The sequence below is a fragment of the Physcomitrium patens genome, chromosome 17 (genome assembly GCF_059467195.1).
Source record: "Physcomitrium patens ecotype Gransden chromosome 17, ASM5946719v1, whole genome shotgun sequence".
Classification (NCBI taxonomy): Eukaryota; Viridiplantae; Streptophyta; class Bryopsida; order Funariales; family Funariaceae; genus Physcomitrium; species Physcomitrium patens.
This window is the reverse complement of record NC_143426.1, coordinates 1,019,749-1,047,471: the sequence shown is the minus strand read 5'-3', so window position 1 is coordinate 1,047,471 and position 27,723 is coordinate 1,019,749. Positions and strand designations below refer to the sequence as shown.

The 27,723-nt window shown below is 35.6% G+C and overlaps 2 protein-coding genes across 15 annotated transcripts; one reads left to right on the top strand and one right to left on the bottom strand.

The window, feature by feature from the left end:
* Nucleotides 1-6,319: 6,319 nt before the first annotated feature.
* On the bottom strand, nt 6,320-13,237 carry LOC112294164 (uncharacterized). Of its 10 annotated transcripts, none has more exons than XM_024544369.3 (18): nt 13,124-13,237; nt 12,768-12,913; nt 12,245-12,474; nt 12,006-12,147; nt 11,664-11,706; nt 11,477-11,522; nt 11,010-11,202; nt 10,440-10,800; nt 10,090-10,215; nt 9,727-9,905; nt 9,231-9,339; nt 8,875-9,041; nt 8,367-8,577; nt 7,962-8,171; nt 7,491-7,634; nt 7,208-7,341; nt 6,729-6,870; nt 6,320-6,577 (listed from the first exon to the last, which is right to left on the bottom strand). In XM_024544369.3, exons 4-18 carry the CDS (start codon nt 12,080-12,082, stop codon nt 6,467-6,469), a joined length of 2,253 nt encoding a protein of 750 aa, XP_024400137.1. In that variant the 5' UTR covers nt 12,083-12,147; nt 12,245-12,474; nt 12,768-12,913; nt 13,124-13,237; the 3' UTR covers nt 6,320-6,466. The 10 variants fall into 10 exon arrangements, with proteins under 10 accessions (XP_024400137.1, XP_024400140.1, XP_024400136.1 ...); XM_024544372.3 differs by having other exon boundaries at nt 12,836-12,913; XM_024544368.3 differs by having other exon boundaries at nt 13,119-13,225.
* A 1,232-nt stretch (nt 13,238-14,469) lies between these two features.
* Nucleotides 14,470-19,373, top strand: LOC112294590 (heterogeneous nuclear ribonucleoprotein Q). 5 transcript variants are annotated; one of them, XM_024545222.3, is made up of 9 exons: nt 14,470-15,037; nt 16,338-16,872; nt 17,144-17,260; nt 17,426-17,566; nt 17,762-17,938; nt 18,247-18,454; nt 18,581-18,768; nt 18,943-19,028; nt 19,140-19,373. In XM_024545222.3, the coding sequence occupies exons 2-9, from the start codon at nt 16,414-16,416 to the stop codon at nt 19,285-19,287; spliced, it is 1,524 nt and encodes a 507-aa protein (XP_024400990.1). In that variant the 5' UTR covers nt 14,470-15,037; nt 16,338-16,413; the 3' UTR covers nt 19,288-19,373. The 5 variants fall into 5 exon arrangements, with proteins under 5 accessions (XP_024400990.1, XP_024400992.1, XP_090100120.1 ...); XM_024545224.3 differs by having other exon boundaries at nt 14,471-15,037; nt 16,375-16,872; XM_090243994.1 differs by having other exon boundaries at nt 14,471-15,037; nt 16,237-16,872.
* The last annotated feature ends 8,350 nt before the right edge of the window (nt 19,374-27,723 follow it).

Below are 27,723 nucleotides of genomic sequence, written 5' to 3'. Positions count from 1 at the left end.
GTCGAGATGAAAAAGTGAGTATTATATACTATTTAAGTTGATTTCTTAAGATACATCATTTCTAGCAAAGAACTAGTATTAAATCTAAAAAAAAATAGATTTATTTCTAATTTAGATTGAAAGATTTCAAAAAAAGTAAAAAATATGTAATATTTTTTGTGCTTTGCCAATTATAATTGAATCTTCATCAAAAAAAAATTTCAAATTACAACTCTACTTTCATATTTGACTTGTAAAGACAAACTCAAGTGGAGTAAAAAAGCCAAATTACTTTTGCACCAATCTTGTATTACATTAACTTCTCTAAGATTTTTTTTTTTTTTTTTTTTTTTTTTTATGGAAATAGATGTATCAGACTTTGCTTTAAATGTAATAATATCATAAATAGGAATAGATGACAAATTCCATCCAATAATTTTTTATTTTAGGAAATTTTAAATAATAGAAATCAACTATAAAATCCATAATAAAGAACTTCTTGAAATTATAGATTTTTTTACAAATGATATTAATATCTAAAATATGCTTTTAATCTAATCACTATTTATACATATCATAAGAACCTTGATTATTTTATGATAACTTACATGTTAAATTATTCCTAAGCTCATTAAAGCATGTTATTTTCAAGATTTGATTTTAATATCACATATTGATTTAAAAAATAATAAGGTTTGTTGAACATACTTTCTAAACGTACTTATCTTATATCAAAAGAATGGAATGTAAATTTTTATTAATAAAAAATGGTCGTCTTAAAGCTTAAGTAATTTCATCTTTGAGCAATAAAATCAATAATGGCTGTTGATTTAACCTTCATCACACAAATTTAATCAAATATGTCATGTAATCTTCTTGTTTATGATATCAAAAATATTTCTTTTTAAGTTCCATCATACTTTCAAATTTAAGTTTAAAAATAATCTATTCTATTTCAAAAGTTGCCTATATATTCTTTAAAGAGAAGCACATTTATGTGTTCTTCAAATATGTCATGAATTTTTAATGGCAAGACATTTTGGATAAAACAAGACTTTGGAGTTTATATCAAGAGATTTTTGATGGTCCTCAATGTGGAAGGCTATGAAAGACTTTGTATAATCATGTAACATTTTTTTAAGATCAAAAATTCCTTGTCATGAACTCTATAGACTATTCAAACTATTGTCTAAACCAAAACAACTATATTCTTCTATTTCTATGGATTTTATTATCAATCTTTCAAGTTTAAGTTGATTTGACTTTATATTCATGATTGTAGATTGTTTCACCAAAATAGCACATTTTGTACCATATACAAAATCTATTTCAAATAAAAAAAATGGCTAAGATTTTTTTTTGATAATATCTATTGTTATTATGAATTATCAATGGATGTTATAACAGATACATGGATATAATTTATATCAAGATTTAAAAAAAAAAATCTTTAAAATATTGAAGGTGGATGTAAAATTTTATTTGACCTTTTATCCTCAAACTAATATACAAATAAAACAAGTGAATTAAGTTTTGGAGTAGTATTTGAGGTATACCATCAATTATCTTCAAGATAATTAGACAATTTTTTTGTCATTGGCAAAATTTGTATACAATAATTCAGTACATTCTTCTACTCAAAAAATACCTTTCTTGGTCAATTATGGTTATCATCTAAAATTTGATACTTTTTACTTTTTAAAATTTAATATTCTTACTATAGAAGATTTGGCAAATTATTTGTTAAAGCTAAATGCAACAATGATGGCATAGTTAAAAGAAGCTTAAGAATCACAAAAAATCAATATTGAATGTCTATTGCAAAGAACAAGCATAATTTAATGTAGGTGACAAGGTATAGTTACTTTGTTGCAATATTAAGACTACTCATTGTCGTGATGTAATACGACTATATAATGAAACTATAATCAAAATTAAAATTTTAATTAATATCTAATTATTTTGATTCAATGATAATTCAAGGTAACTAAACATGGCTTTTATAAAAGCCCATTAGTTTATTTTCTTATCTTAATAGTTAGTAGATTAAAAGTTGATTAGTATTTTTACCTTCTAGACTATAGAGATTTTTTTATTACCTTAGAAAGACCATAAATTAATAAAATTAAGTCAGAAGAAATAAATAATTAATATGGTTGATACTAGGATTAAGTTGAGGGTAGGGTTGGGCTAAAAAATCCTTAGGATAGGTTAAATTGATACCCGAGGATTGACCATTTATGAGACAAGGTCAAAATCAAACCTCTAGCTACTAAAACAATCGCCTAGGGCAAAATTCAGTTTCATTTGAAGATCAAAGATTAGGATTTCAAAGTTAGATTAGAGCTTATTTTAGAAACATAAGGCTGATTTTGGTAGGATTTTTTTGGACTTAGCAATTGTTGTTGAAAGTTAGGGTTTGTATTAGCAACTTGAAATTTATGCAATAAAATTAGTGGTAGTACTCTTGGCTAATTCAAAAAATTGGTGTCACATCTATAGTTCAAATTTTGATAGTATTTAGTTAATTAGGTGTTCTAAGTATATGTGAAATTTTGTAATAATTCAATAGTGCAATTGAAATATATCTGGGTTTTGATACAAGAATATATCAGAAGTTAGTAGTTGGGGTTGGGTAGGATTTCTATGATATCTGAAGATCTACTAGTTGGATCTAAATAAAATTTGACATAGTATTGGAGGACTTAAAGATCAAGCTACAAATCAATTTTGAATTGAAGTTAATAATTGGAGAAGGAGAATTCATTGCTAGAACTTTTACATCACCTTTCAAGTTGGCGGCCAAGTAACATTAGTGCAATTTTTTGGAGTTTTTTCACAATTTGTAAGTTGGATTAGGATAAAAAATTTTAAGTGTATAAAAGACTTACATTGACAATAGCATGCAAAATTTCACATTAAGTGGACAGTCAGATTAGAAGTTACAGCTTGTCAAAACTCACTCATCAAGATTAGGGCTTACAAGATAAATCTAAATTGCTTAAATATGAAAGTAACAAGGTAATTGGGATTTATATACAATTGAGGCTACTAAAAAGAGTATTTTTTAGTATTTTTGAATTGAAATTCAGATTATATACTTCTCATATAGACAAAACCTATTAAGGTTTCTTAAATACTTGTGAAATACAACCTCACCTTCCACAGCTAGGTGCTCAATGAATTCCCAAATAAGACAATACATAACATGACATTGTTCTTGTGACAAGTTGGACTATTGTAGGCTTGGATCTTTTTGTAATTGTAAACAATCCAATTTTGTTGCTCATTGATTACATCTATTAGAATCTATGAAGATCTATCTCGTATTCTATGTATCTTTTCTTAAGCCATATGAGGTAGTGAATATCTTGGGAAGAAGACAAGTGCCATATCTTTCTATAGAAGTGAATAATAATAAAAAAATTGAGATGAAATAAGTCTTAGATTCAAGAAGACATGAAAATTGATTAAAATATCTTATTCATTAGGATGGATATGATATTAGTGAAAGCACATAGAAACCAACAAAAAAATCTTTCAAATGCAGCAAAGAAGATTAATAGTTCTTATTGATGTCATCTGTCAAAACCAAGATGAAGAATAACAAATCTTTATTATAAAAAAATAAGATATATAGAAGATAGTATTTTTTTCTTTTATCTTTAATTGTAGTTTTTGTATATTTGTGGCACTAAAAAAATAAAAAAATCAACAACCAAAAAATTCCACTCAAAAGCTATTATTTGCTGATTTACCAAATGAAACATAAGGATTGTCACAATCTTGAAGATGATGTAATCGAGATAAAGATCCTCAAAAACAACATGTCCTTTCTCGAATAGATAGTAAGATATAATATGTTTGATATCACAACCTTAGAAGAGACTCCTAATATGTGGTAATTTTATTAGAAGTAAAAATAACTCTTCACAGTATTCTAAATATTTTTTTTTGAAAGAAATTATGAAGGTCTCAATAACAATCAAATAACATGGTGGTCTTTTTGTCGTAACATGAGACACTATCAAAGGTTGAGAGGACCTATCAACCATCTTTAAAGAGAATAAAGATCAAAGTATATATCAAATATAATTTACCTCATTTTGGATTCCTTCAACATATGCTGATTACTCTTTATAAAATTTATCCTTAAAAAAAGAAGTAATGCTACAAATTTATATATTTATTTTAATAATTACTTATATGATTAAGTAGAAGTAAATAAAAATAGATTAATATTATAATATTTTCTAAAGAAACTTCCTAGAAGCTTCATTGATGTTACTTTGATTTTACACATGTTTGTAATTAATTGATAGGTTAAAAACTTGAACAACAAGTTAGCTATGTATCACATATATTGGTAGCTTGTGGAACAAGCTAATTATTTTGTACATATATAAAAATATTACCTTACAAGTTAAAACATGTATTTAGCAAAGTCAACATGTATTGAAGGTCCTATAGAATATTATCACATAGCTCTTAGTTAGATAATATATATGGAGGCAAGAGTGAAGTCTTTTTTTCACTCTTATCAATTCTTTTCTTAGTTAGATAATATATATGGAGGCAAGAGTGAAGTCTTTTTTCACTCTTATCAATTCTTTTCTTGCTTCCAGTCTAGTTTCAAGGATCTCCAGTTTTCTTATCTTTTGGCAATAGTCATTCTAATTTCTCTTGAGTATACATATTTTCTTATTTCTATTTTGTCATCTTTCTTTGAAAAAAGTCTCACTTGTTTATTTGCCTTCATCAAGTTCTTATCTTTATCACTAAATCAATTAAAAGATTGATTTTTAATTGCTTAGCATGTTTAAAAATCACAATGTTATTTTGAAAACTACTGTTATAATGTTTTTTTTACTAAGATGAATATCTTCTATAAAATATATTTTTTATTTTAAAACATCACAGTAGTTACAATATATATTTTTGGGTGTAAAAATTATATTATATGTATAATTTGATATTAATTAAATTATAATAATTATTTATTAAAATTTTAGCTATATCTGAAGTAATTTTTTTTTTAAATTTTAGGTCTGTCATTTAAAATATTCTAATTCTGTTATTATCATTTACATATAGAGAGAGAATAAAATGGTTAAATTGGCCCCTATATTTACTAAATTGACCCATTCGTCATCATTACTTAAGGATTCAACCGTTTTTTCATTGCTTGGGTTAATTTGACAATTCCATTTGCATAAAACTCTGAATTTATTATACATTTTAATCCTAGTAAAAAGAACAATTGAATGAACGAGTTCGTTAGTTCAAACGATGTAAAAAAGCACGGATTTGGGTTTTTGTGGCCCCAAAGTGGCGTCATCAATAATTCTTGGACTTTAGTTGTTCGACGGAGCAAAGGATTCCTGCTTTGGCGGCATCGATGCTTGTGCGCCGCAATCCCGGAACGGATAATCTGGATCTCCCCGCTGGAATCTCCATTTACACAGAAAAGAGCAGGAGAGAGTGGCCATGATAATGTCCATGTCATCGACTTCGAATCATGATTCCTCGCGAGATCGGGGGATGGAGTTTGAGCCCTGTTTTAAAAACTCCACCAACACTGTCGCAGAGATTCGCAGTGCTTGAGCAGTGGCTCTCAGATTCACTGTCACCGTCGTTAAGCTTGGGAAGCGAAGAGGGTCAGAGCTTGCGAAGCGGTCAAAATCAGCGGTACTTGCGTTAATTGTATTCTGTGACACAGAAGTCCGCGGTGATTTTGACCTATTTTTGCTAATATGTTCGAGTAATATAGGGTCAGTTTCAATTTCGTTCAACCAAGGCTAACTTACAGAAATATGAAATGCATGCAATGTACAGTAGCTGCTGCATTGTTTTTACAGCAGCTAGTTGGCTTCAAATCATGTTCTGTGCTTTGTTGTCGAGAATAGTTTAACAATACTTTGGATTGTGATGTCGTAGTTCTGTGTTAAATGACGAGTCGAAATCTGTGTGAGCATGTTTTGAGACTATCATATTGTGATGTATCGTGAAAAGTTCTTTTGGAGTTGTCTGATGCTAGCACATGGTTTCCATCAGTTCCCTTTTTGATCTAGATTGAAGAGTTCTCGCAAGTCTTCTTTTCTGATGGTATGCATTTGGCGTGAGATCCCTTACGCACAAAGATTCGAACTCTTGCTTTCCACGGTCGGGAGGTAGTTGTCGAGATTGCCATTGGAAACGGATCAGAGGTTAAAGAAAGTTCAGGAGAAAATCCGTGAAGTAGTTACGCCACAAGGCTTTTGTAATTCTCCAATGTAGAATGAATTTTCCAATGGATACAATGCGTTTAGTCGTTAGTATATGGGATGCTTAAAACCTGATGGAACAAACGAAAATCAAGACCCCAAGTTGATAAGAAGTGATCTTTTACAGACTGTTCCCAGGATTGAATGCGTGATCATCTAACCTATCGTTAGGATGACATTGTGGGTTATCAACTAAATTATCAATTCAAATTTTCTGGCGGACTTCAATCGCCTTGGGAAACAAAGCCATGAATCTCCACCGTCATCTTCTCTAAGATGACAGGAGGATCGGCAACACGAGCAGGCTGAGGAATACTTTCAAGCTTAGGCTGGCCCTGCGGAGACGAGAGAAACTTTACTAGTTATGGTATAGATTTCAAAACAAAATCCGAGCCGACACAGTTCTCCATCCAAGTGTTAAATAACAATGCAAACTTCCCTTTATAAGGAGGAACCGAGGAATATACACAAGGACGGTGAAATTACCCTGTTTCTGCTGCTGGACCTGCTGAACTCGGGTACAAACGTGCACTCTTTCATCTCAATTCTCTGCCTCTCCTTCCGCATATCTTCTACCTTCTGTTTCCTCTTCTGGACATCTTGGAGTACGAACTTGTACCATTGATCACTTGTACTCAAGTGTAAGTGGGCACCAACATCCCAGTTAAGATCCGTATAATATAATCATGAATTGTAAAACAGATCTCAAGTCTATTTAAAAAAACATCGATTGTACCAGCTGTCAACCACTCTTTGCTCTAAGAAGGCCATTCAACTTTATTGTCATACACCACCGTCTTTATCAATAAAGAAATGTTAATATTCCTGCTTCTTTAGAGCCACAGGCATGAAGCGATTCATTTCCTTAACTTTCTACCACACTTGAAGATACGTAGCTACGGAAAAGGGATAGCTTTACAGTACCCGAAGTTACACAAAAATGACATGTCGGAGGAGAAACTTACGAGTACTTTCGTCTCCTGGCTGCAAGATCACTGGATACACCGTCAACCTTGTGCTGGAGGTTTAAATTACTCCTGTCTGCATGAGGAATGTGCCTAAGATTACCACGTACGGTAAAGCCTGGGTGATTCTTCTCCTGCAGACATGTTTGCGGAGGAATGGAAAAATCAAGAGGAGGCTGATGGTCTCACCATAGGCAGGGTTTCCATTACTGCTGAAAAATCACCAAGCATCCTTGTTCAAGCAAACAAGCAAACACCATGCATTGTATGCCTACTTACGTACCTCAACTTCTTGCATGAGTGCGACAAAAGAGTCGTATGATAGAAGCTCATTTCCTTTGCCCATTTTGATGAGGGTTTCAATATCTTCAGCTGCGCTCCAGCTTACTGTCTTCGCATCAACCTTACTTAGCTGAAGATATCCATCCTGATAGAAAAGACAAAAATACCAGTTACTTCTTGGGTTTTTCAGTGGAGAACATCTGCTCCAGAAACAGTCCATTCAGTTGAGATGTTTTCAGGAAATGCAGCACAGCAGCTTCGGCCTCGTAATTTACAACCAAAGCTCCTCCAAATTGGATCACAACATGTGCAACCGTTCAGCATGCCTGTAAAAAATGACACTAAGAATGACATCCCTGTCTGCATGAAAATGAGTGTCTTTACAGGCATAGGAAGAATTGAATGAGTTTTCCTCTCTCGGATTGTAGAGAAAACAGAGTTTCGGCTACAAGTTGGACAATGCAGCTCTCACATTGTCAGCATCAAGAGTATTAAAGATTTTTTTGAAAGCGCGCTGCTTCAGACGTGCTAAATACTTGTAGGATTTTGGATTAACAAAGTTGCACTTGGCTTTCTCTCTCGCTAACTTTTCTTCCTCCTTCAGCAATGCTTCTTTCTTCCCCGCTTGTGTTGCTTGCATCTCATACAGTAACACTCCTACTGGCAAATGCATAGGATTCCTCTGCAATTTATAAGAAAAATCCGAAAGTTCAAAACTCCCCTTAAATATAATAGACAGAGGGTTTGAAATATGTATGAAAAGCAGAGCATTGGCTAAAAGTTTCGGGCGTCAATATTCAATTTTGAGCAAGAACATCCAACTACTGTTTGTGACATATTAAGGAAATTAACCATGTAAAGACGAGAAAGTGCTAACGTCAGTATGCGGCTCTCGTCCGGTCATTGGCGTGAACAGCTTTCGACCGGTACTTTTATCTACTAATACAGAACAATTGCCGACATCCTTCTTCGATGCCTTCTTGTAGAGCATTTCCTTAGGAATCTGTGACAACCGATCAAACACTATCGGTCGACTTTTATCATCTGCATCGTTAGATCTTCTATTGATAACTGGTTGGAAGGTCAATCTGCAATTTACACATTATTTTTCTCGTAAAACTTGCTCTTGTGTAAAGTGATTCGATTTCAGATAGCGAATTACTAACAACTGCTCTGCAAAGTGCCGAGCCTAGAACAAGCGTATGGAACAGTCAGAGTTCTAAACAAGTAGAAACATCAGTGTATCTGACGCTTAGAATGATTATGCTGTGAGTGTTGTCATTTGCTATTAGAACACATCCAAAAATTCGAAGCTAAAGGACATTACATGAACACTCCAAGAGGACAACAGCATGAAGGAAGAGGTAAAAAAACGTTCCACTAACCCTTCAGGGTACCAATCCGAGTATTGGTTCTGACGTTGACGACGGCTTTCAAAATCAAAAAAGAGTTGGTCAAACCGTGAAACCGACTCATCCGTTTGTTCAAGGGCCTGTTGATGATGATTGATGTGTGGCATGAACGTGCATTCTGCCATTTTGGCTTCCATCACCTGTCAACAGCCCAACATCAATGACATTCAAATATTTCCAAACTAGAGAACCTGCTGCAAAATTTTAGAACTAGTCATCTAAAAAAAGAGAAGAAAAACATCCACTAAACCCTTAACCCTAAACCTCAGCAGCAGATTTTGATTGTTGTAGTTCGATCACATGAGGAGCTTATGGAATAGCTTGCTAACTGTTTCAGAGAGCAGATTCACCTCAAACCGAAGCTGCTCATGATCAAATTTCTCAGCAGCAAGCTTATCCCAGATATTTCCATCCCGCTGCAAATTCTTTGCTCGCTCGCTTTATATGCACGACTTCAAAATTAACAACTTAAGTTTTCCATGGAAAAAAATGCGCCACGGTAAATGCAATGAAATATTTCACTCTCCTGTGCTAATTGCTACAACATGTACCCAGGAAGACTCCTGACCGACGCTAGTTGTCCGTCACCACAGCAGACAATCAATTACACAACCAATACTTAAATATGACGGATTATAAGTACCATCATCTTCAAACAACCTAAGTCTAATCAAACGTAATCGGCTTTAAAGAACGACTTCCTCGCCGAACTCGTTGAAAACTGATGCAAACGTGCTTGTTTAGACATCAAACACACTTATTCACCGAAGGTAACTCAACCAACTTACCAGGATCAGCATTAGCATTCATTGAGGGTGAGAATACCTTATATGAGGCTTTCCACTGCAGCTTATCATCTCCCTGATTCTCTCTTGTCTTTTCTTCCGTTCGATTTCTTTCATGTATTTCTCCTTCATGAACATCCCTTCCGTGTACAATAGTTCACCATAATTTTCATATCTGCTAGCAATTTCCGATCGCCTTCTGTAGGTTTTCCAAGATTTCTATGTAACATACAAATCAGTACTTCACCAGTGTAAGGTACAATGAAAGCGGAATCGACGTTTTGCAAGTGAAAATATTGAGGAATGTACCGGCAAGTGCAAGTTGGAAGGCAATCATCAATCATCAATCATCACACAGAGAAACATGAGAAGCGACGAATCTGTTCTGAGTTTTGTATAAAACCTTGGGACTTTTAACCTTTGAACTGTTGACATTTTCTGCAAATAACTTCACGTGCTGTCTGCACATATCCAGATGTCGCTCCTTACGTGTAAAGGAGTCACTGTGCAGCCGTAAGCAAGCAGCCATCTGTTTGTCAGCCCCACAAAAATTCAAGAGATAAATAGATCATCTTATATTTCTCCTACATCATCTGTATGTGGAAGTTCTGTTAAGACAAGAATCAGAAAATCTATGATACATATTGTCTTCTTTTCATTTTCTTCTTTTCTGTAGGTATAAGCATTGAATACACACACTTCACAAGGACAAATTAGCCAGACTAAAAGGTAAGTAAAACGAGTAGACTTAACCTCAGTATCAGATAAACGACGCTTCCTGCGTTTCTTATCACGTTCGGGTCTGACAAATTTGTGGCTGCGTGAAAGAATTGCACATTGCCGCTGCTGCTCAGCAAAATTATTCCTCTTCTTCCGCACAGTCCTTGGTGGCAACACAGGCACCCTCCTACAAGGCCTGTTGATATTTTGAGATTCCGCGAATGGGGTTGCAGAACTTGAGTAGTGGTACTGGCGTTCACTTTCTCCTGCCGCATTCTTTTCAAAAGACGAGTCTCTATTCTCAAAATAGTCCTCTTTGTCCGCGTGGTTCAATCTGGCTTCATAAGCATGACGCTCTTCTTCAGAGCAGAAGAGGATATTCTCGTCTTTCTTGCTGCTCATGCCAAGTGAAAGAGATGTGAATGTTGTGACCAAACGCATCTCTCAGACCTAATCCTGGCAGAAACTTGTAACCTCACTATTCACATATTTCAATCCTCTTGTGGGAACAAAGAGCATTTTTGTTATCAAGTTATATTGGATGGGCTGTCAAGGCGAACAGACTTTCAGGCTTCAGTTGCAACGAAGAGATATCAGACAAACCTGATATCTATAATATTGTTGAGTATATGCTCCGTGAGAGGCGCAACGCAATCCCTGGGAAGGGAGTGGACATTGCAGAATTGTGTTGCCACTCCCTCTGCTGAATCGCCTTCCTTCATCTGAATGTGTTTACAGCTTCCATCCTCAATCTCCACAGTGATGAAGAGCAAGATTTTTCGGTTGCCATCATTTTCTGGGCACGTGCTGTGCGCCATGTTAGCTTCACTAAACAATAGCAACGTCGCTATTTCATCCACTGAGGGTTGTAACGAACACATATTGATTAACCTAGTCCTGACTGACAAGCCTCTTTCGTGATAGAAATGGTTCATAACTAAATCAAGTAGAAAAGCTAAGTTGTCCACAAATGACTCGGAATCGTCCTTAACTAGGACTTGTGAAAGACGAACAACAAAACCCTAATTGATCTACAAATTGTTCGTATATAAGTGGAATTTGAAGCTTACCTTTGTCACACAAAAGCTGGTTTGCAGGTTCCTCAGACGTTGATTTCTGCATCACCACGATACACAAAACTATGTGACACGACAAGGATACTAATTGCCTCCACACATTTACCTAGAAACAATCGAGTATCACCATAGAAGTTGTAAGGAAAGAGAAGAGAGGAAACCAGACATTTTGGCACCGCACCTGGTTTGTCAAATCTGAAAAGCTGCAGCCGGTCCTAGAAGTTCTGGGGTCGTCCCAACAGAAAGAAAAGCAACCGTTAGACGTTTTCGACATAGTTCCGGCTCTGAACATGCCAAAAAAACATTGTCCTAGTCATGGATATGGGTTCAAAACAGGGTACACAGTAGTACAACATGCAGTCCACTTTGAATGCCGTTCCCCTACTCAGCCATAAGACATGCACAGCCCAACTACTGTGAGAAATCAGTCTTGTTGAATACTCATTAGCCCCATTTATTCATCTGCAACGCAGTTCGGGATTATATCAATCACGCTAAAGCAATTCAATTTGAGTTCACATACCCACCTCGGCATTTTTGTTTTGCTTCACTTTTCCTTCTCGCTTCTGTCCTTTCCACAGCGAGCCCTATACTGTGCATACAAGGCGAAAAGTCTTCACGTATCGTTAACTGTGCTCCAAACCTTCAACATCTCTTGAGTCGCTCTGATCAGATCCACAACTCTTAATCAGTTCCTATCTTTTAATTCCTCAAGAAATAAATAGGATTCAAATTTCCCTCCCTTGTACATCCTTCGCATACCGACGGCTCTCTTAGACCTCTGAGATGCTGCCTCCTTCCATCTTCCAGCTTGGTTCCTGATTTCTTTGATAGAGACGTGATGCCGGCAAACTTTCTCCTCAATTAAAATGCACAGTGCTTGTGTGCACCGTGTTGAATCTCTTCAGTTCCGCAGCACCAACTGAAAGCAGTGTGCTCCAATTCTTGAGCACAGATCTTTTCCGAAGCTGCGCCATCAGAAGCCCGAGCAGCTACACACCACCAAACAAATCATGAGAATTCTTGGGAAAAGGGAAATGTCGTAAACTTTCTCACGCAAGAACGCACAAAGATACGAAATTCTCGGACATCCCGAGTTGTCAACATCAGTTCGCCATCAACAGGGGGTTGAGCTGGCTTACGTCGCGTAACAATGAAATCACTCAAAGGCAAAGAGCTCGCGAGCTCAACCTCATCACTCCACTGCGGAATGCAATTACCATCCACGACAATGACAGTCTCAAAACACAACGTTCGATGGAGCTTCTCTGATGAGGTGCGAAACCTGTAATGTGGGTTCCGTAGGAAAATGCAATTCACGGAAAACTCAGAGCTGGAGGTAAGGTGTCGCACACAGTATGTTCACCGAAACAGCTTTTCCACGATCTGGCTTCAATCTGAAAGAGACTTTTCCTGCGCTGGATGGTTTTACTGCAATGCAAGAAAAAAAACACGAGAACTTCAACTCTCCAGATTTAAAATAGAAGCAAGAAGGACTTGACGAAGAGGTGCAACTGTTAATAAAATTAAAAACAACACATGTGCTCCCAACTCTTGAGCAACCAGCTTGCCTTTCAACTCTGATTTTGAAAGGCAAAAAACTCGGACAAACACTCTAGATTTCAAGCGTGTCAACCTTACTCTCGTTATTGCGGCGGAACCACCGAGGCAAGCTTCCAGTCTCTGTATGTGTGTGTGTGTCTCTCTCTGTCGGCGTTATCCATTGCAGTAAATTTGTTGCTTCACACAAACTACAGTGATTGATGACAAGATGAACACACACACACAAATGTATGTATATGTATATGTATATATATATATATATCAAACAAGGATGAGTTTACCCATAAAGTTATAACGGAATGCTCGGAGAAGAAGCTCGCCAGAAGGATGAGGTCAGATAGCATGTGAAAGAAAAAGAAGAAAAAAATCGTGTTTTGATAAGCAATAGCTTTCAAAACAAAAGTTGAGGTGTCAAGTTTTTATGACTTGTAAAAGGATCTTATAACATGTAATAAATCTCATGTAGTGGTTGAGAAGTAGTTACAAGCTACTTTTATACTTGAATGTAAATGTAAGATGATTTGGAAAATATATATATATATATATATAGATAATTGAATGTGGAGCATATGTTAGAGAACCATATGTAGATGTTAATACATCTATAATACAAGACAATTTGGGTATAACACAAAGATAAAAAGAAATCTTCTGATTGCCATGAATAAGGGAACTTGTGAATAACTTGGGAACGATAGAACTCGGGAACATTGGAGATTGAATGAACAAGGAAATGGTTGGATGTGCTAGAGATTGCAGTACCTAATTTCACTAGTTTTTACTAGTATAAATAAATAAATAAATTCAATTTAAGAAATACTTATGTAAAAATAAGAAATACTGAATAAAGAATATAAAATAATCAAAAGCATGCAGAAACTACTTGCAAAGCTAATCACTAGTTATTGTACAAAAGGAATATTCCAAACTTATTTCTTTCACACAAGATAGTAACAATTTTAATAATTTTATCATTTTTTTTTTATAATTTTGAAATGTTGCTTAACATAACATATACAGTAATAGAAGCTTTTGTTTAAATGCAAAACAAAATTCAAAAATTTATTGATATGCAATGTGCTCAAAGAACATTTGAAATAAGAAAAGTCAATAAACGACCACACACTTGGTGTGCATTTTGTCTGCGTTTCCTGAATTTTTGAAGAGAACTATTTGCAACAATTTGTCCACTGTTTTTTCCAACCTTTCAAAACGTGCTAAAAATATTAGATTTTATTAACTTACCTTGTCTGCATGAAAATCAAAACTTTAACATTCTCTCTCTTCATCATCCCAATTTTAATGCTTGGTTAATTTTTCTATTCATCAAGGGGACCAGTCAAACATGTGCGTCGCGTCACCCAGGGCCTCTCCCACCCCCAACAAAAGCGCCAGTTTTGGCCCCGCGCAGTCGGAGCAACGTTGGAGCTGGGTACCCTGCAAAACCAACAGAACTGCCGGTTTTGGGGCATGGGAGGGTTGGATCGCAGTTGGGTACTCAGTAGTTCTTAGTTTTTTGAAAAAAAAATTGTTGTGTTAATTTGAGGTTGATGACAGTGTTGTGGGTTTTGCTTGAAGGGCTGAGGAAGTGGGTGAGTGAGTGAGGGAACGAGTCTCTGCCTCAACACGAGCGCGGGAACGAGGGCGTAACGCGAGGGCTTTGCTCGCACTAGGGTTAACAAGAGCGACTCTCTTTGTGTGTGCGTGTGTGAGTGAGAGAGAGAGCGAGAGCGAGAGAGAGATGTTGTTGTTCGTCGTTGTCGTCGTGCCATTGTCGTAGTTGCCGTTGTTGCGATCAATTGCGCTTCATCTCCAATGCCCACAAACAGATTCCCATTATCGACTCGGGCTTGCTTCGTTGTCGTCGTGGATAGATTCCGCAGGATTCGTTCCTGTTCTATTGCCTGCTGTTGCGAAGCTCAAGCCCTCGTCTACACCGGCGTTGCGACTGCATTGCTGTTGGAGTCTCGGCTGCAACCTGGGCACTAACTGGTAAGATTGCGATGCGGCCATCTCTGTACTTCTCTTGGAGTCAAGTTCTTGAATCGCATGGTGGCGATTCGTTTTAATACTTTAAAAAAAATTTGAAGTAGTTTTTTTTTTGCTTTAATTCTACATGGGGTGTGATTTCGGTGGTATGTGTAGATTTCGAGTGGGTTTTTTTTAGGTGTGGGTCGATGGGCTTTAGGAGTAGTGTTCAAACGATCGATGCAATGTGCTGTATGAAGGGCGTGCAAGCTTTGTTTTAATTTTCATCTTTGTGGAACATGTCAGATCGTGTGCTCATACATTTTGGCCATAGAACATCAATATTTGGATTTTATCAATGCTTATTTTTATTTTTATTCTGTTTCTTTTTTGGTTATGGTTTGGTGTTTTATCACGAGATTATTCCTGGAGGTACTGATAAAGCTGCCATACACTGTTCCACTACCCTCATGTAGGTTTCATGACATGTCTACACCAAGAAATTGTACCGTTGTGGCGGTTGGTTCTTGCGTTAGGACATGGATTTGATTGTTCGCTTGAGGGTGCTGTTGTCTTTACGGGATTTGACTTACACTCGTGCAAGTTCAAGTTTCTTTTTAGCATACATGCGGCTTTGGTCGTGACCTAGCAATCTTTCTTGGAGTATGAGGGTCTTAGGTCCTGGGTCGAGCAGAGCATCCGCAGCAGTTGCCTTACACAACGAGTGATTTAATATTTGTTTGGGTTTTCAGACTTATTGGAAGCATTTTAGTGGTCTGTTATTAAAGCTTAGGACTTTATCTGATGTTGACCTACAAACTGTGGAGTATTGGGTACGATTTGGTGTAAGAGCGAGTCTTCACTGTTAGCAGAGTGACTTATTTCGGGAGAAACGCAACTGTCGACGGACGTTTCCATTCACTTGGTTGCTTTCTTTGGGAAAGCCTTTGTTCTGTAGAATTATGTTGATTAGAGTTAGGAAGAAAGTGGTTGATGGTTTGCCTTTTTTGTCATATATATTTGCACCCTACTCATTCGACATGCGGTGTGTTTCTTTTGTGCATTTGTGGTGGCATCCTCTTTACTTGCATTAACTATTCTCAAGGCGGTTTCTGCACATAACTTCTTGAGGGCCTTAGTCGGCTAATTCCTTGTCTAGAACCTCCTCCTTATTACACAAAGCACTGTGTTTACATCTCATCTCTCGCGCATGGCCCTCACAGTGTTTCCTGCTAATTTCTCACACTCCACCTTGCGGTGGCCTTTCCAATGTCATCTATGGCCTTCTCTGCCTTTCCTCTCTGCCTCAATTTCTCCGCTTCAGTTTCTCTTCCTCAGCTGCACTTCAAGCTCCTATCTAGGTGATTATCTGCGGTTCTTGGAAGACTTTGGAGGTGAGCATGTCAGGCGCAAGTGGATCGTCAGAAGACCTACACGACGAAGAGCAGGTCGACATAGATGGGGCGGTAGATCTTGACGAAGAGGTCGACGATGCTAGTGCTGAGCATGAGGATGAAGAAGAGGTCGAAGAAGAGAAAGCTCAGGGGCTAGATTTGGACATAGACGTGGAAGCTCAAGAAGGAGACGATAGCCAGGAAGACCAAGATATTGATGTTCTTAATGGAGATCATGATCATGGGATTACAGAGGCCGATCTTGCTGCCGCGGAAGAGACTGACGCCCATGTTGGAGCTGACGTTGCGATAGTGGAAGACAAGGAAGAAAAAGACGCTGAGAAGAGCGGTGACCTTCTTAAGCGGCCTCCTCATGGCTCTGAAATATTCGTGGGGGGCATTACTCGGGATACAACTGAGGAAGATTTACGAACACTCTGCTCTAGTTGTGGTGACGTATACGAGGTAGAAAGCCTCAAAATTATTTCAACTTGAAACGCTCTTTTGAATGCTGCTCTCTGTTTTTCTCCGAAGGATATGACTTCGATGTGAAAGCCCTTCTAATGTCTTCTCATTAACTACCGTTTTCGGAGCAACTGTTTGTGTTGTTAGTAGAACTTTAAAATTGCTGATTTCTCTCAAACATGTTTTTTTTCAAGAAATGTCTTCGTAGTTAACTGGGGGCAGTGTTTTCTGTGTGAATCGACATTTGATTGGAATTTGTATTGCTGGCCAGGTTCGTCTTCTGAAGGACAAAGATACTGGTCAGAACAAGGGCTATGCTTTTGTCACATTTCTGAATGAGGAGTGTGCGGAAAAAGCTATTGAGACATTGAATGATTCAGAAGTCAAGGTAACATCACGTTTCAATTCTCTGTCTTAAAAGCTAGTATATCGAAGTGTACCATATTTTTGGTTCTTTTGAACTCTCCCTGGCCCCTGTGACTTAGTGCATTATGAGGAATGGTCTGCTAAAACTTGTCAAGACTTCCGACACTTGGATGTTGCTGTTCTGCAGGGACGAAAACTTAGATTCTCTCAATCGCAATCAAAGCACAGACTCTTTGTTGGGAATATTCCCAAGACGTGGGAAAAGGAGGAACTTGAAAGTGTACTGAGTGAGCAAGGACCAGGCATACAAAGTGTTGAACTTCTCAAGGTAGAGCCTTGTGTGGCGTTACGTAGGAGTTTTCGGTGTCTGTTGTACAGATGCCGTGACCTTCGTGCCTTACTTGAATGCCTCCTGTAATAGCAACATGTGGTGGAGAAAGTCGTACATCATTATTACGTGACCCTTGTATCTTTGATCATTTTTTTCTCAAAACCGTACTGAGCCAAATCACACGGCCTGCAGGATCCAAAGACTCCGGGAAGAAATCGTGGATTTGGTTTCGTAGAGTATTACAATCATGCTTGTGCTGAACATGCCAGACGTGAGATGTCTAAATCAAGTTTTCGACTAGGAACTAATGCTCCTACCATAAGCTGGGCTGATCCACGGAGTGGGCCTGATGTCTCTGCAATGTCCCAGGTGCTTTGAGTCTCAGCTTAAAGCCGTCGACTGTCATTTTGTTATCTTTTTTCGATCATCGATTAGCTAGGGTTACAAGACCTCTCATTTCATTACCCTTTTCTTTATTGATTTATCATTATCATTATCATTATTATTATTATCAATATTTTATTATGTTCTGTATTGCATTAATGTGGGCAGATCCTTGTTGAATATATGTTTTTAAGGCCCACTGAGGATTTTTGTGTTTTGAAGTAAAGGTAGTGGGGTTATTTTTGTGTTTCTAGCTTGCAAACACTAAAGTTTTTAAGTTGCTTAATTTTCAGGTCAAAGTTGTGTATGTGCGTAATTTGCCAGATAGTGTGACTGAGGAGCAGCTGCAGAAGTTGTTCGAACGCCATGGTGAAATCGTGAAGGTGGTCTTACCTGCAACTAAACCTGGGCAAGCAAAGCGTGATTTTGGATTTGTTCACTTCTCTGATCGAGCACAGGCTCTCAAGGCTATCGAGAAAACGGAAGTCTATGAATTGGAAGGTAAGTTATGCTCTTCGCTTTGTCGCTTTTCATTTGCTTGACGGATGCGTGTATGTGATAATGTGGATTGCTTTGGTCAGACCGTTTCTTGACTCTTTCATGGGCACTGCATTCTGTTCTTACCAGGTCGCATACTCGAGACATCTCTTGCAAAGCCTCCAGCGGAGAAAAGGGCTGCTGGTGGGGAGCCTGCCTATCCCCCACAGCGAGCTGGACTTCTGCCTCAGCATCAAAATAGAAGTGGCTACGGCTATGGTGGCGATGTATATAATAGTGTTGGTGGTGCCTACGGTCAACCCAGAGGTTATAATCAGGCATGTGCTTGCCTGACATCTAACGCATGCTTGGCATCTTTTAGTTCGTTTCTGTCTTTTTCCTTGATATCTTTTGGAACTCTTTCGAGATTTGATACTGTATTTCTCCCTCGTGTTGCTTAAATTGGGGTAGTAAATGTGCTCTGAAGCTGTTTCCTTGGATATCTCATGCAGCCGATAATTTATGGGCGTGGTCTAGCACCCGCAGGCATGACCATGGTACCGATGATGCTACCAGATGGTCGTGTTGGTTATGTCTTGTAAGTATCTTCTCACTTACTTGTTTGTCATGAGTAAATGAATGGGGTATAACAAGCCGGTTTCTTCAATGCGGTGACAAATTATGTTGGTTCAAACATGGATTGATATAGGCAACAACCAAGTGGAGGACAAGGAGGACCTGCTCCGTATCGTGGTGGTAGGGGCAGTCATGGGTTACTGCCATTTAGACACGGTGGAGGCAGTGGTGGCAGTGCTGCATCTGGAGCTGGAGGAGGCCGTCGTTACCGTCCATATTGAGATATGGTCATGTTTTTGAGATATAGATGTGACTTTATGATGAGGATTTCCTTTTACGTCAATTTGATAACTGGTACTTTGAAGTATGCTGGATTATCACCTTTGGCTCTCGTTGTTTGGGCTAACTCTCAAGGTGCCGCTTATGCAGAGGAGCTTTTGTGTGGCAGGATGCCCTGTTAGTCGTGTCAAGTGCCATTTCTTCTTTTGATTGTATGTAAAATGTGGCATTACGATTTAGTCTTAGTTCCGTGAATGCACCTGCTTACTACATAACTTTTACTCATCACCTAAACCTGAAATTATCATATAAATTGCAACTTAGCTCGTATTAGTCATGTGGGGTCCAACTATAATTGGCTTAATACTCGTTTTAGGTTGAGCATTTCTCATATTTCTTGAAGTGTGTGAGATGAGAGGTTGTGTGGTAGCGAGAGGCCAGTACTGCCAAGATTCCTACCCAGTTAATAGCAATGTAAGTTAGCAATCTGTAGAATTATCTTTATTTTCAACATAAAGTCAATGTTCATTCATATGGTTTAATAAATAATGTTTCTCTAGTATTTGTACTCCAATTACAAAGCATATAAATTTCAGAAGCAATCTAAAATAGTTATCCATATTCTTTTTAGTAGAAGCATTTGGATTTGAATAAGAATAAATAGTTTGTGGATAATTTTTGCCTCTTGATATTATTTGAGGTGATAAATTTTTCTATCATATATAAATAAGAGAATTTAATGAATATTAATAATTATAAGATAAAATTTATTTTTTCTTAAAGTTAAAAACTGATGTACAAATTGTCATGGACATACATATTTATTTTAATATTTATTTATATAATTAAGTAGAAATATTTAAATGTAGATTTATTTCAAAATATTTTTTACAAAACTTTTTTTAGAAGTTTCATAAATATTGCTTTGATTTTACATGTATTTGTAGTTGATTAAATAGGTTAGAAACTTGGTCAATAAGTTAATTGTGTATTAGTAATTTACGGAATAAGCTAACTATGTGGTGTACATATAAAAAACTTGCTTAGCAAATTAAGATACATGTCTTACCAAGTCAATATGTTTTGGAGGTCCTATAGGATATTGTCACGTAGTTTTTAGGTAAGAGTATATATGGATATAAGTGAGAAACCTTCTACACTCTTGCCAATGCCTTTCTAATCCTTAGCCTTGTTTCAAGACTTTTTAGTCTTTTTGTTTTTGGCAATAACCATTCTAGTTTAATACAATACCATTTTTAAGTGACTTTTAAGTTCTTTTGAGTGACATAAGAATATATTGAGTTTTTTTTTTTTTTTTTTTTTTTTTTTTTTTTTGAGATTTGTATCCTTGACAATTTGATAAGAGTGCTAACTATTTTTGTCTTATTTTAAAAGTGAGTGGATTACCTCCCTTCTTTTGTTGTATTTAAAAAGTTGCAAACTATCCACCTTTAAACAAATAATCTTGTTTTCTTATATTGATGTTTTTCTTAAAGAGAATAGATTATCCCTCTTTGTAGAAATTTTTATTTGATATTAGAAGTTGTGAATTACCTTCTTCTAATTTAACTTTTTGAATTTGTTTGAGATGTCTACAAAAGAAAAGATTATGGATGATATTCTTACCAGAAGTAAAAATAGATCTGCAAGCAGTTATTATAGATCTTTATGAGCTTGTTAATATTCTAAGAGTAGAAGTCTTACGTATTTTGAATGTTGAAAATACGTCATAGACATATTATTTTTATACTTATGGAAGAAGTTCAGAGTATCCATCAAGAAGTTGTGTAGTTAAAAGAAGCAAGTAGATCAACGTCACAACTAAATCCAAGAAGTTTTGCTTTTACAAGTAAGATAGAGATAACGATTGATATGCTTGAGAAATTTGATGAAACAAGATCAAAATTTTGAAGATTTTTGCAACGAATAAAGTATCTAAGGTTGTATCCCTTTTAATACTGTAATAGAATTACTTAAGTTGGATTTTTAAGCATACTTCTATAGGGAAGTGTTCTCTCTTAGTTTGCATCTTTAATGGAAAAGGATTTGTGACTCTTTTATGATTTGAATTTATTTCTAAAAGTATTTACTATGACATTTGGAATAAATGATCAAGAAAGAGTAGCACAGACCAAACTCTTATCTTTATAGCAAAGATCATGGTCAACCACCTATCATGGATATATACATATAAGCCAATAATTACTTATATAAATAGGTAGAAGTAAATAGAAGTATGTAAAAATAAGTTAATTCTATAATATCTTCTATAAAAGCTTCCTAGAAGCTTTATAGACCCTGCTTTGATTTTATATGTGTATATAATTGATTTCTTGGGTTAGAAAAGTGATCAAAAAGTTAGCTATGTGCCACACATGTTGTTAGCTTGAAGATCAAGCTAACTATATAGCCCACATGTAGAAAAACTTGCCTTATAAGTTAAGGCATGTGTCCTACAAAGTCAACACATATTGGAGATCCTATAGAACAATGCCACGTAGCTCCTAGTTAAATAGTATATATATATATATATATAGAGAAGAGTGAAGCTCTCTTCACTCTTATTAATTCCTTTTTTACTTCTAGTCTAGTTTCAAGAGTCTCAAGTTTCCTTGTCTTTTGACAACAAGTCATTTCAATTTTTTTTTAATATATGTACTTCCTTATTCCTATTTTATTACTCTTTCTTTGACATAGATTTCATTGATTTATGCATCATCTTTTAATTCATGTCCTTGACGGATTGACAAGAATACACTTACAATATCAAAGCTTTGTCTTGTTTTGGTTAAGAGTGGATTACCCCTTTCTCATGATAAGACATAAGCATATTACAAGTTGTGGATTACCCTCTTCTAAACTAATATTGTTCTTAGTATTTTTTCTATTCTCAAGACCTTTCTTCTACTTACCTTGAGTGGTATTGGATATTTTTTTGAGTATTATTATGGCTAAGCTTGTTAAAATGAAGAATGCAATGGCACAAATGTAAGAGCAATTGAGGGAGTTCATGCTTTCGATGCATCAACTTAACTTACCACCACAAGGATCAACAAGAATGGCAGGAAGTGAGGATATAGAGATGATTAGAGCTGTTTCAATATCTGTACCAAATCATGTCCGTCCACCTATGGTGGAACATCCTTCAAGTGTTAGAGAACCAAGAGTTGCTTTGCTCGAGAAGTTTGATGGTAGAAGATCCAAATTTTGAAAATTTATCAATGAAGTACAACTTGTGATTGAACTTCAATCTCAAAGCTATCTAATTCTAAGATCACAAGTTAGATTTATTGATACACTTCTTTTAGATTCAGCACTATCGTGGTTTTCATCTTTTCTTGAATGATGAGATCCAATATTGGATAATCTGGAGATATTTTTGATGGAATTTTGGTCCACATATGGAGAACATGATGCAACTCGTATTGCAACCAACATGATTCTTATTTTGCAACAAGGCAATCAATTTGTAACATTATATGCTTCACAGTTTTGAGAACTTGTAATTGATATCAAATAGGTTGATGCTGCATTTATTAGCCAATTTTTCTATGGGTTACAATATGAAGTAAAGAAATTGATGCTCAACTTATTTGATCCTCAAACATTGAGTCAAGCAATTGACTTTGCTATGAAATACAACAATGGATTTTTTAAATTTCAATCTAAGAGTCACACATATGGACCTCAATATTACTACAATTTGATGGCAACACCAACATCTCTTCAATACATACATTCAAAAGTAGAGGATATGCAAATTGATGTGATATGTTTTAAACCTCTTACAGAGCAAGAGAAGACTCATTGCCATTAAGAAGGATTGTGCTCATATTATGGAGAATCTAAACACACTGCTCAACATTGTCCAAAGAAGCAACGAAATCACTAAATGAGGAGCACACATGTCAAAGAAGACAATGTGTCGAAAAACAAATTTGTGTAATTACAATAGGGACAGAGCGGCTGGAATCTTGTACAATTTTTAATAAAGTTCCTATTCTTTCCTTAAAATCTTTTCTATGTTTTATAATAGATGTGCGTTTAGAACCTAATAATTATAAAGCCTCCACCTTGATAGATTCAGGAGCCTCAGCTTCTTGCTTAGACATAGAATTTGTTAAAAGTTATAAACTATCATTAGTACAAAAAACCAAACGTGTTCATGTAGAAGTCATAGATGGTTGTCTGTTGTTTTTTGGAGATGTTACTCATGAAACACTTTCCATAGATGTAGCAATAAATGGTCATGGTAGTTACATAATCTTTAATATAATTAGATCTTCTTCTAATTTAATCATTTTAGATTTATCATGATTAAAAAAATATAATCCTTGCATAGATTGGATTTCTCGTATCCCTGATTTCTCTAAAAGCATAATTAAGAGTGAAATTAATCGAGTAGAAAATCATAAGTTTAGCACAATAAAAACATGTATTTGTAGGTACAAGAGCTTTTTTGTATGCTGCAAAAGAAGAATCACCTTGTGTAAATGACAAAAGATGAAAGGTGTAAATGATGATGCTGCAAAAGATGAATCACCTTCCATCTTTGATATTGGAAGATTTCCAAAACGATAAGAGATGTCCAATACTTTTTAGACTTTGCCAACTATTATCAAATCTTCATCAAAGACTTCTCTTGATTTGTAGCTCCACTTACACGTTTGACTTGCAAAAACAAACTTGAGAGGAGCAAAGAAGTTGAAGTATTTTTTGAAACTTTGAAGTTAACTATTATTTTTGCACCAATCTTATATTGCATCAACTTTTCTAAGGCATTTTTAATGGAAACAGACACATCAAACTTTGCTTTGGGTGTCGTATTATCATAAATGGGAATAGATGATAAACTTGACCTAGTAGCTTTTCATTCTAGAAAATTTTGAACAGCTGAGATTAACTATGAAATTAATGATAAAGAATTTCTTACAATCATGGATTTATTTTAAGAATAGCATCATCATCTAGAAGGTACTTTTAATCATGTCACCATATATACAGATCACAAGAATCTTGAGTACTTCATGTCAACATGTGTTTTAAATGGCACTAAGCTTATTGGAACATGTCTTTATAAAGATTTGATTTTAAGATCACATATCGATGCAAAAAACAACAAGATTTATTAGACGTCCTTTCTAGTTGTTTTTATCTTGTCTCAAAAGAAGGAGATGCATCTTTTGATCAATAAAGAATAATTTTCTTGAAACTAAAGCATTTTCATCTTCGAGTAATGAAATCAACATTGATTGTTGTTTTGACTCTTGTGAAAAAAATCCAATCAAGTATGTCTTCTGATCCTCTTCTTCACATATCAAGAATCCTTCTTGTAAGTCCCAAGTTATTTCTAAGTTTGAATTCAAAAATAGCCTACACTGTTTTGAAGGTCAATTATATGTTCCAAAAAGAGAAGCATGATTATATGTTCTTCAAGCACGTCACGACTTTCTAGCAACAAGATATTTTGGATACAACAAGACTTTGGCACTTATATCTAGAGATTTTTGTTGGCTATAAATGTGGAAGGGTGTGAAAGACTTTGTTTAATCATACGACGTTTGTTCAAGATAAAAAACTCCTCGTCATCAACCTTATGGACTTTTCAACCATTACCTATTTCAGAACAACCATGGTCTTTTGTTTCTATAGATTTTATCATAGATCTTCCAATCTCACGTTCTTAAGATTCTATATTTGTGATAATAGATTATTTTACTAAGATGGCATATTTTGTACCATATACAAAATCTATCACAGGTTAAAAACTCTTTCTTGACAACATCTATCACTATCATGGATTACATAAGGATATTCTATTAGATAGGAGAACTCAATTTGTATCAAGATTTTGGTGAATTTTTTTTAAGATTCTAAGAATAGATATAAAACTATCTTTAGTATTCTATCTTCAAACTGATGGATAAACAAAGCATGTTAATCAAGTTTTGGAATAGTATTTAAGATATACCTTCAACTACCAACAAGATGATTGGACAATTGTTTTGCAATTGGCAAAGTTTGCTTATAATAATACAATACATTCTTCTACAAAAAAAACATCTTTCTTTGTAAATTATGGTTATCATCTATGACTTAATACTTTTGATTTTTCAAAAGCTCATAATTTTGCGACGGAAGATTTGGCAAATCATTTGTCAAAGCTACAAACAACAATGAAGGCACAATTAAAAGAAGCTCAAGAATAATAAAAGATCAATGCAAATGTCTATCAAAAGGAATAACCACTATTCCACATAGGTGATAAGTTATGATTACTTTGTTGTAATATCAAGACTACTTGTCTTTGTGACAAGTTGGACTATCATAGGCTTGAACCATTTTTTATTTCTACACAAATCAATCCAATTGTATATTGTTTACACCTACCGGAGTCAATAAAAATCCATCTAATATTCTATGTATCTCTTCTTAAACCATACAAGACAGTGGATATACCAAAAAGAAGACAAGCTCCACCTCTTCCTATAGAAGTGGACAATAATGAATAGTTTGAAGTAGAAGAAGTCCTAGATTCAAGGCAATGCTGAAATAAATTGGAATATCTTGTTCTTTGGTGTGGATATGATACTAGTGCATGTATATGGGAGCCAGTTAAAAATCTTTTAAATGCAGCAACGGCGATGGAGGCTTTTCATCGATAATATTCATCAAAATCAATATAAAAACCTTTCTTATAAAAGAAATAAGATCTTGGCAAGATAACATTCTACTTTCAATACTCTTTTGTAGCTTCTTTGTAGTTGTGATACTATGGAGATGAAAAACTAAGATCCACCAGATTTGACTGAAGAGCCTTCTTTTGCTGACTTGTTGGATGAGACATTACAATTGTCACAATCTTCAAGACGACATAATCGAGATGAAGATCCTCAAAAATAATATATTTTTCCTCGAATAGATGGTTAGAAACAACGCATTTGATATCACAACCTTGGAAGTGACTCTCAATGTTTGGTAATTTTATTGGAAGTAGGAACAACTCCTGACGGTGTTTCAAATATTTTATTTCACGAAAGTTATGAAGGCCTCAACAATGATCAAATAACAAGGTGGTCTTTCTGCCTTGATATGGAACATTATTAATAGTTGAGAGGTCCTATCAACCATCTTCGAAGAGAAGAAAGATCTGAGTATGTGGCGACTATAATTTGTTGCATCATAGATTTCATCAACATATGATAATTGCTCCTTCTTGAACTCGTCTCTAGAAGGGAGGGTAATATCATGGACATATACATGTAAGCTAGTATTTACTTGTATAAATAAGTAGAAGTAAATAGAAGTAGATAAAAGTAAGTTAATTCTATAATATCTTCTATGGAAGCTTTCTAGAAGCTTAATGGACACTGCTTTGACTTTATATGTATCTATAATTGATTTTTTGGGTTAGAAAACTAGTCAACAAGTTGGCCATGTGCCACACATGTTAACTTGAAGACCAAACTAACTATGTGGCTGTTAGGAACATAGTCCTTAGAACCTTCTAGAAGCAAGTCTCTGGAACCTTCTAGAAGCTTCCTAATTGATAGAAGTTGCTTGAGAAGCTTCTTAGTTGGTGGAAGTTGCTTGAGAAGCTTCTTAGTTGGTAGAAGTTGCTTGAGAAGCTTCTTAGTTGGTAGAAGTTGCTTGAGAAGCTTCTTAGTTGGTGGAAGTTGCTTGAGAAGCTTTTTAGTTGGTGGAAGTTGCTTGAGAAGCTTCCTAGTTGGTAGAAGTTGCTTGAAAAGCTTCCTAAATAGGAGTATATATTAAAATCGAGGCTGAAGAGTTCTTCAGTCTCGACAACACATCTCTTGGAGCTCTAGCTCACTTCTCTGGTGTTGTTCTTGTATTCATCTGATTAATCTACTTCTTGCTAATTCTTCTTGAACTTCTTGTTAGATCTTGAGTCTATATTTTTGTGTCCGTGATAGTTTGTAGAGATTGAACTCACCTCAGATATTAGAGCTAGTTTCTTCCTCGTTAGAGTGTAGATTACCCCTTTGTTTGAAGGTGTACTAGTGTTTTAGAAGTTGCCGATTATCCTCCTCTAAACTGATACTTCTTTTGTTAGAATATTGAAGTCTTATTCTTCTTGGAGAGAGTGGATTATCCCTTTTCTTGAAGCTCTTAAGGCGTTTTAGAGGTTGCGGAGTACCCTCTTCTAAACCAATATTGTCTTCTTGTAGAGTCATTTCTATCCTTCTCTTAGAATGGCTGGAAGCCAAGACATTAGTATGTCAGAAAGTTCGGAGTCTAAATTGGATGCTATCATGAATGCTCTTGCTACGTTATCGCAAAGAACTGCAGAAATTGAAGGAGTTGGGGCAAGGCTTCATAATGATGGAGCATCTAGGATGGCACAATCTAGGTTGCACCAGCCTCAAATTTCTACACTTGGAGAAACAACTTTGCCTCAGGTTCGACAAGCACCATTA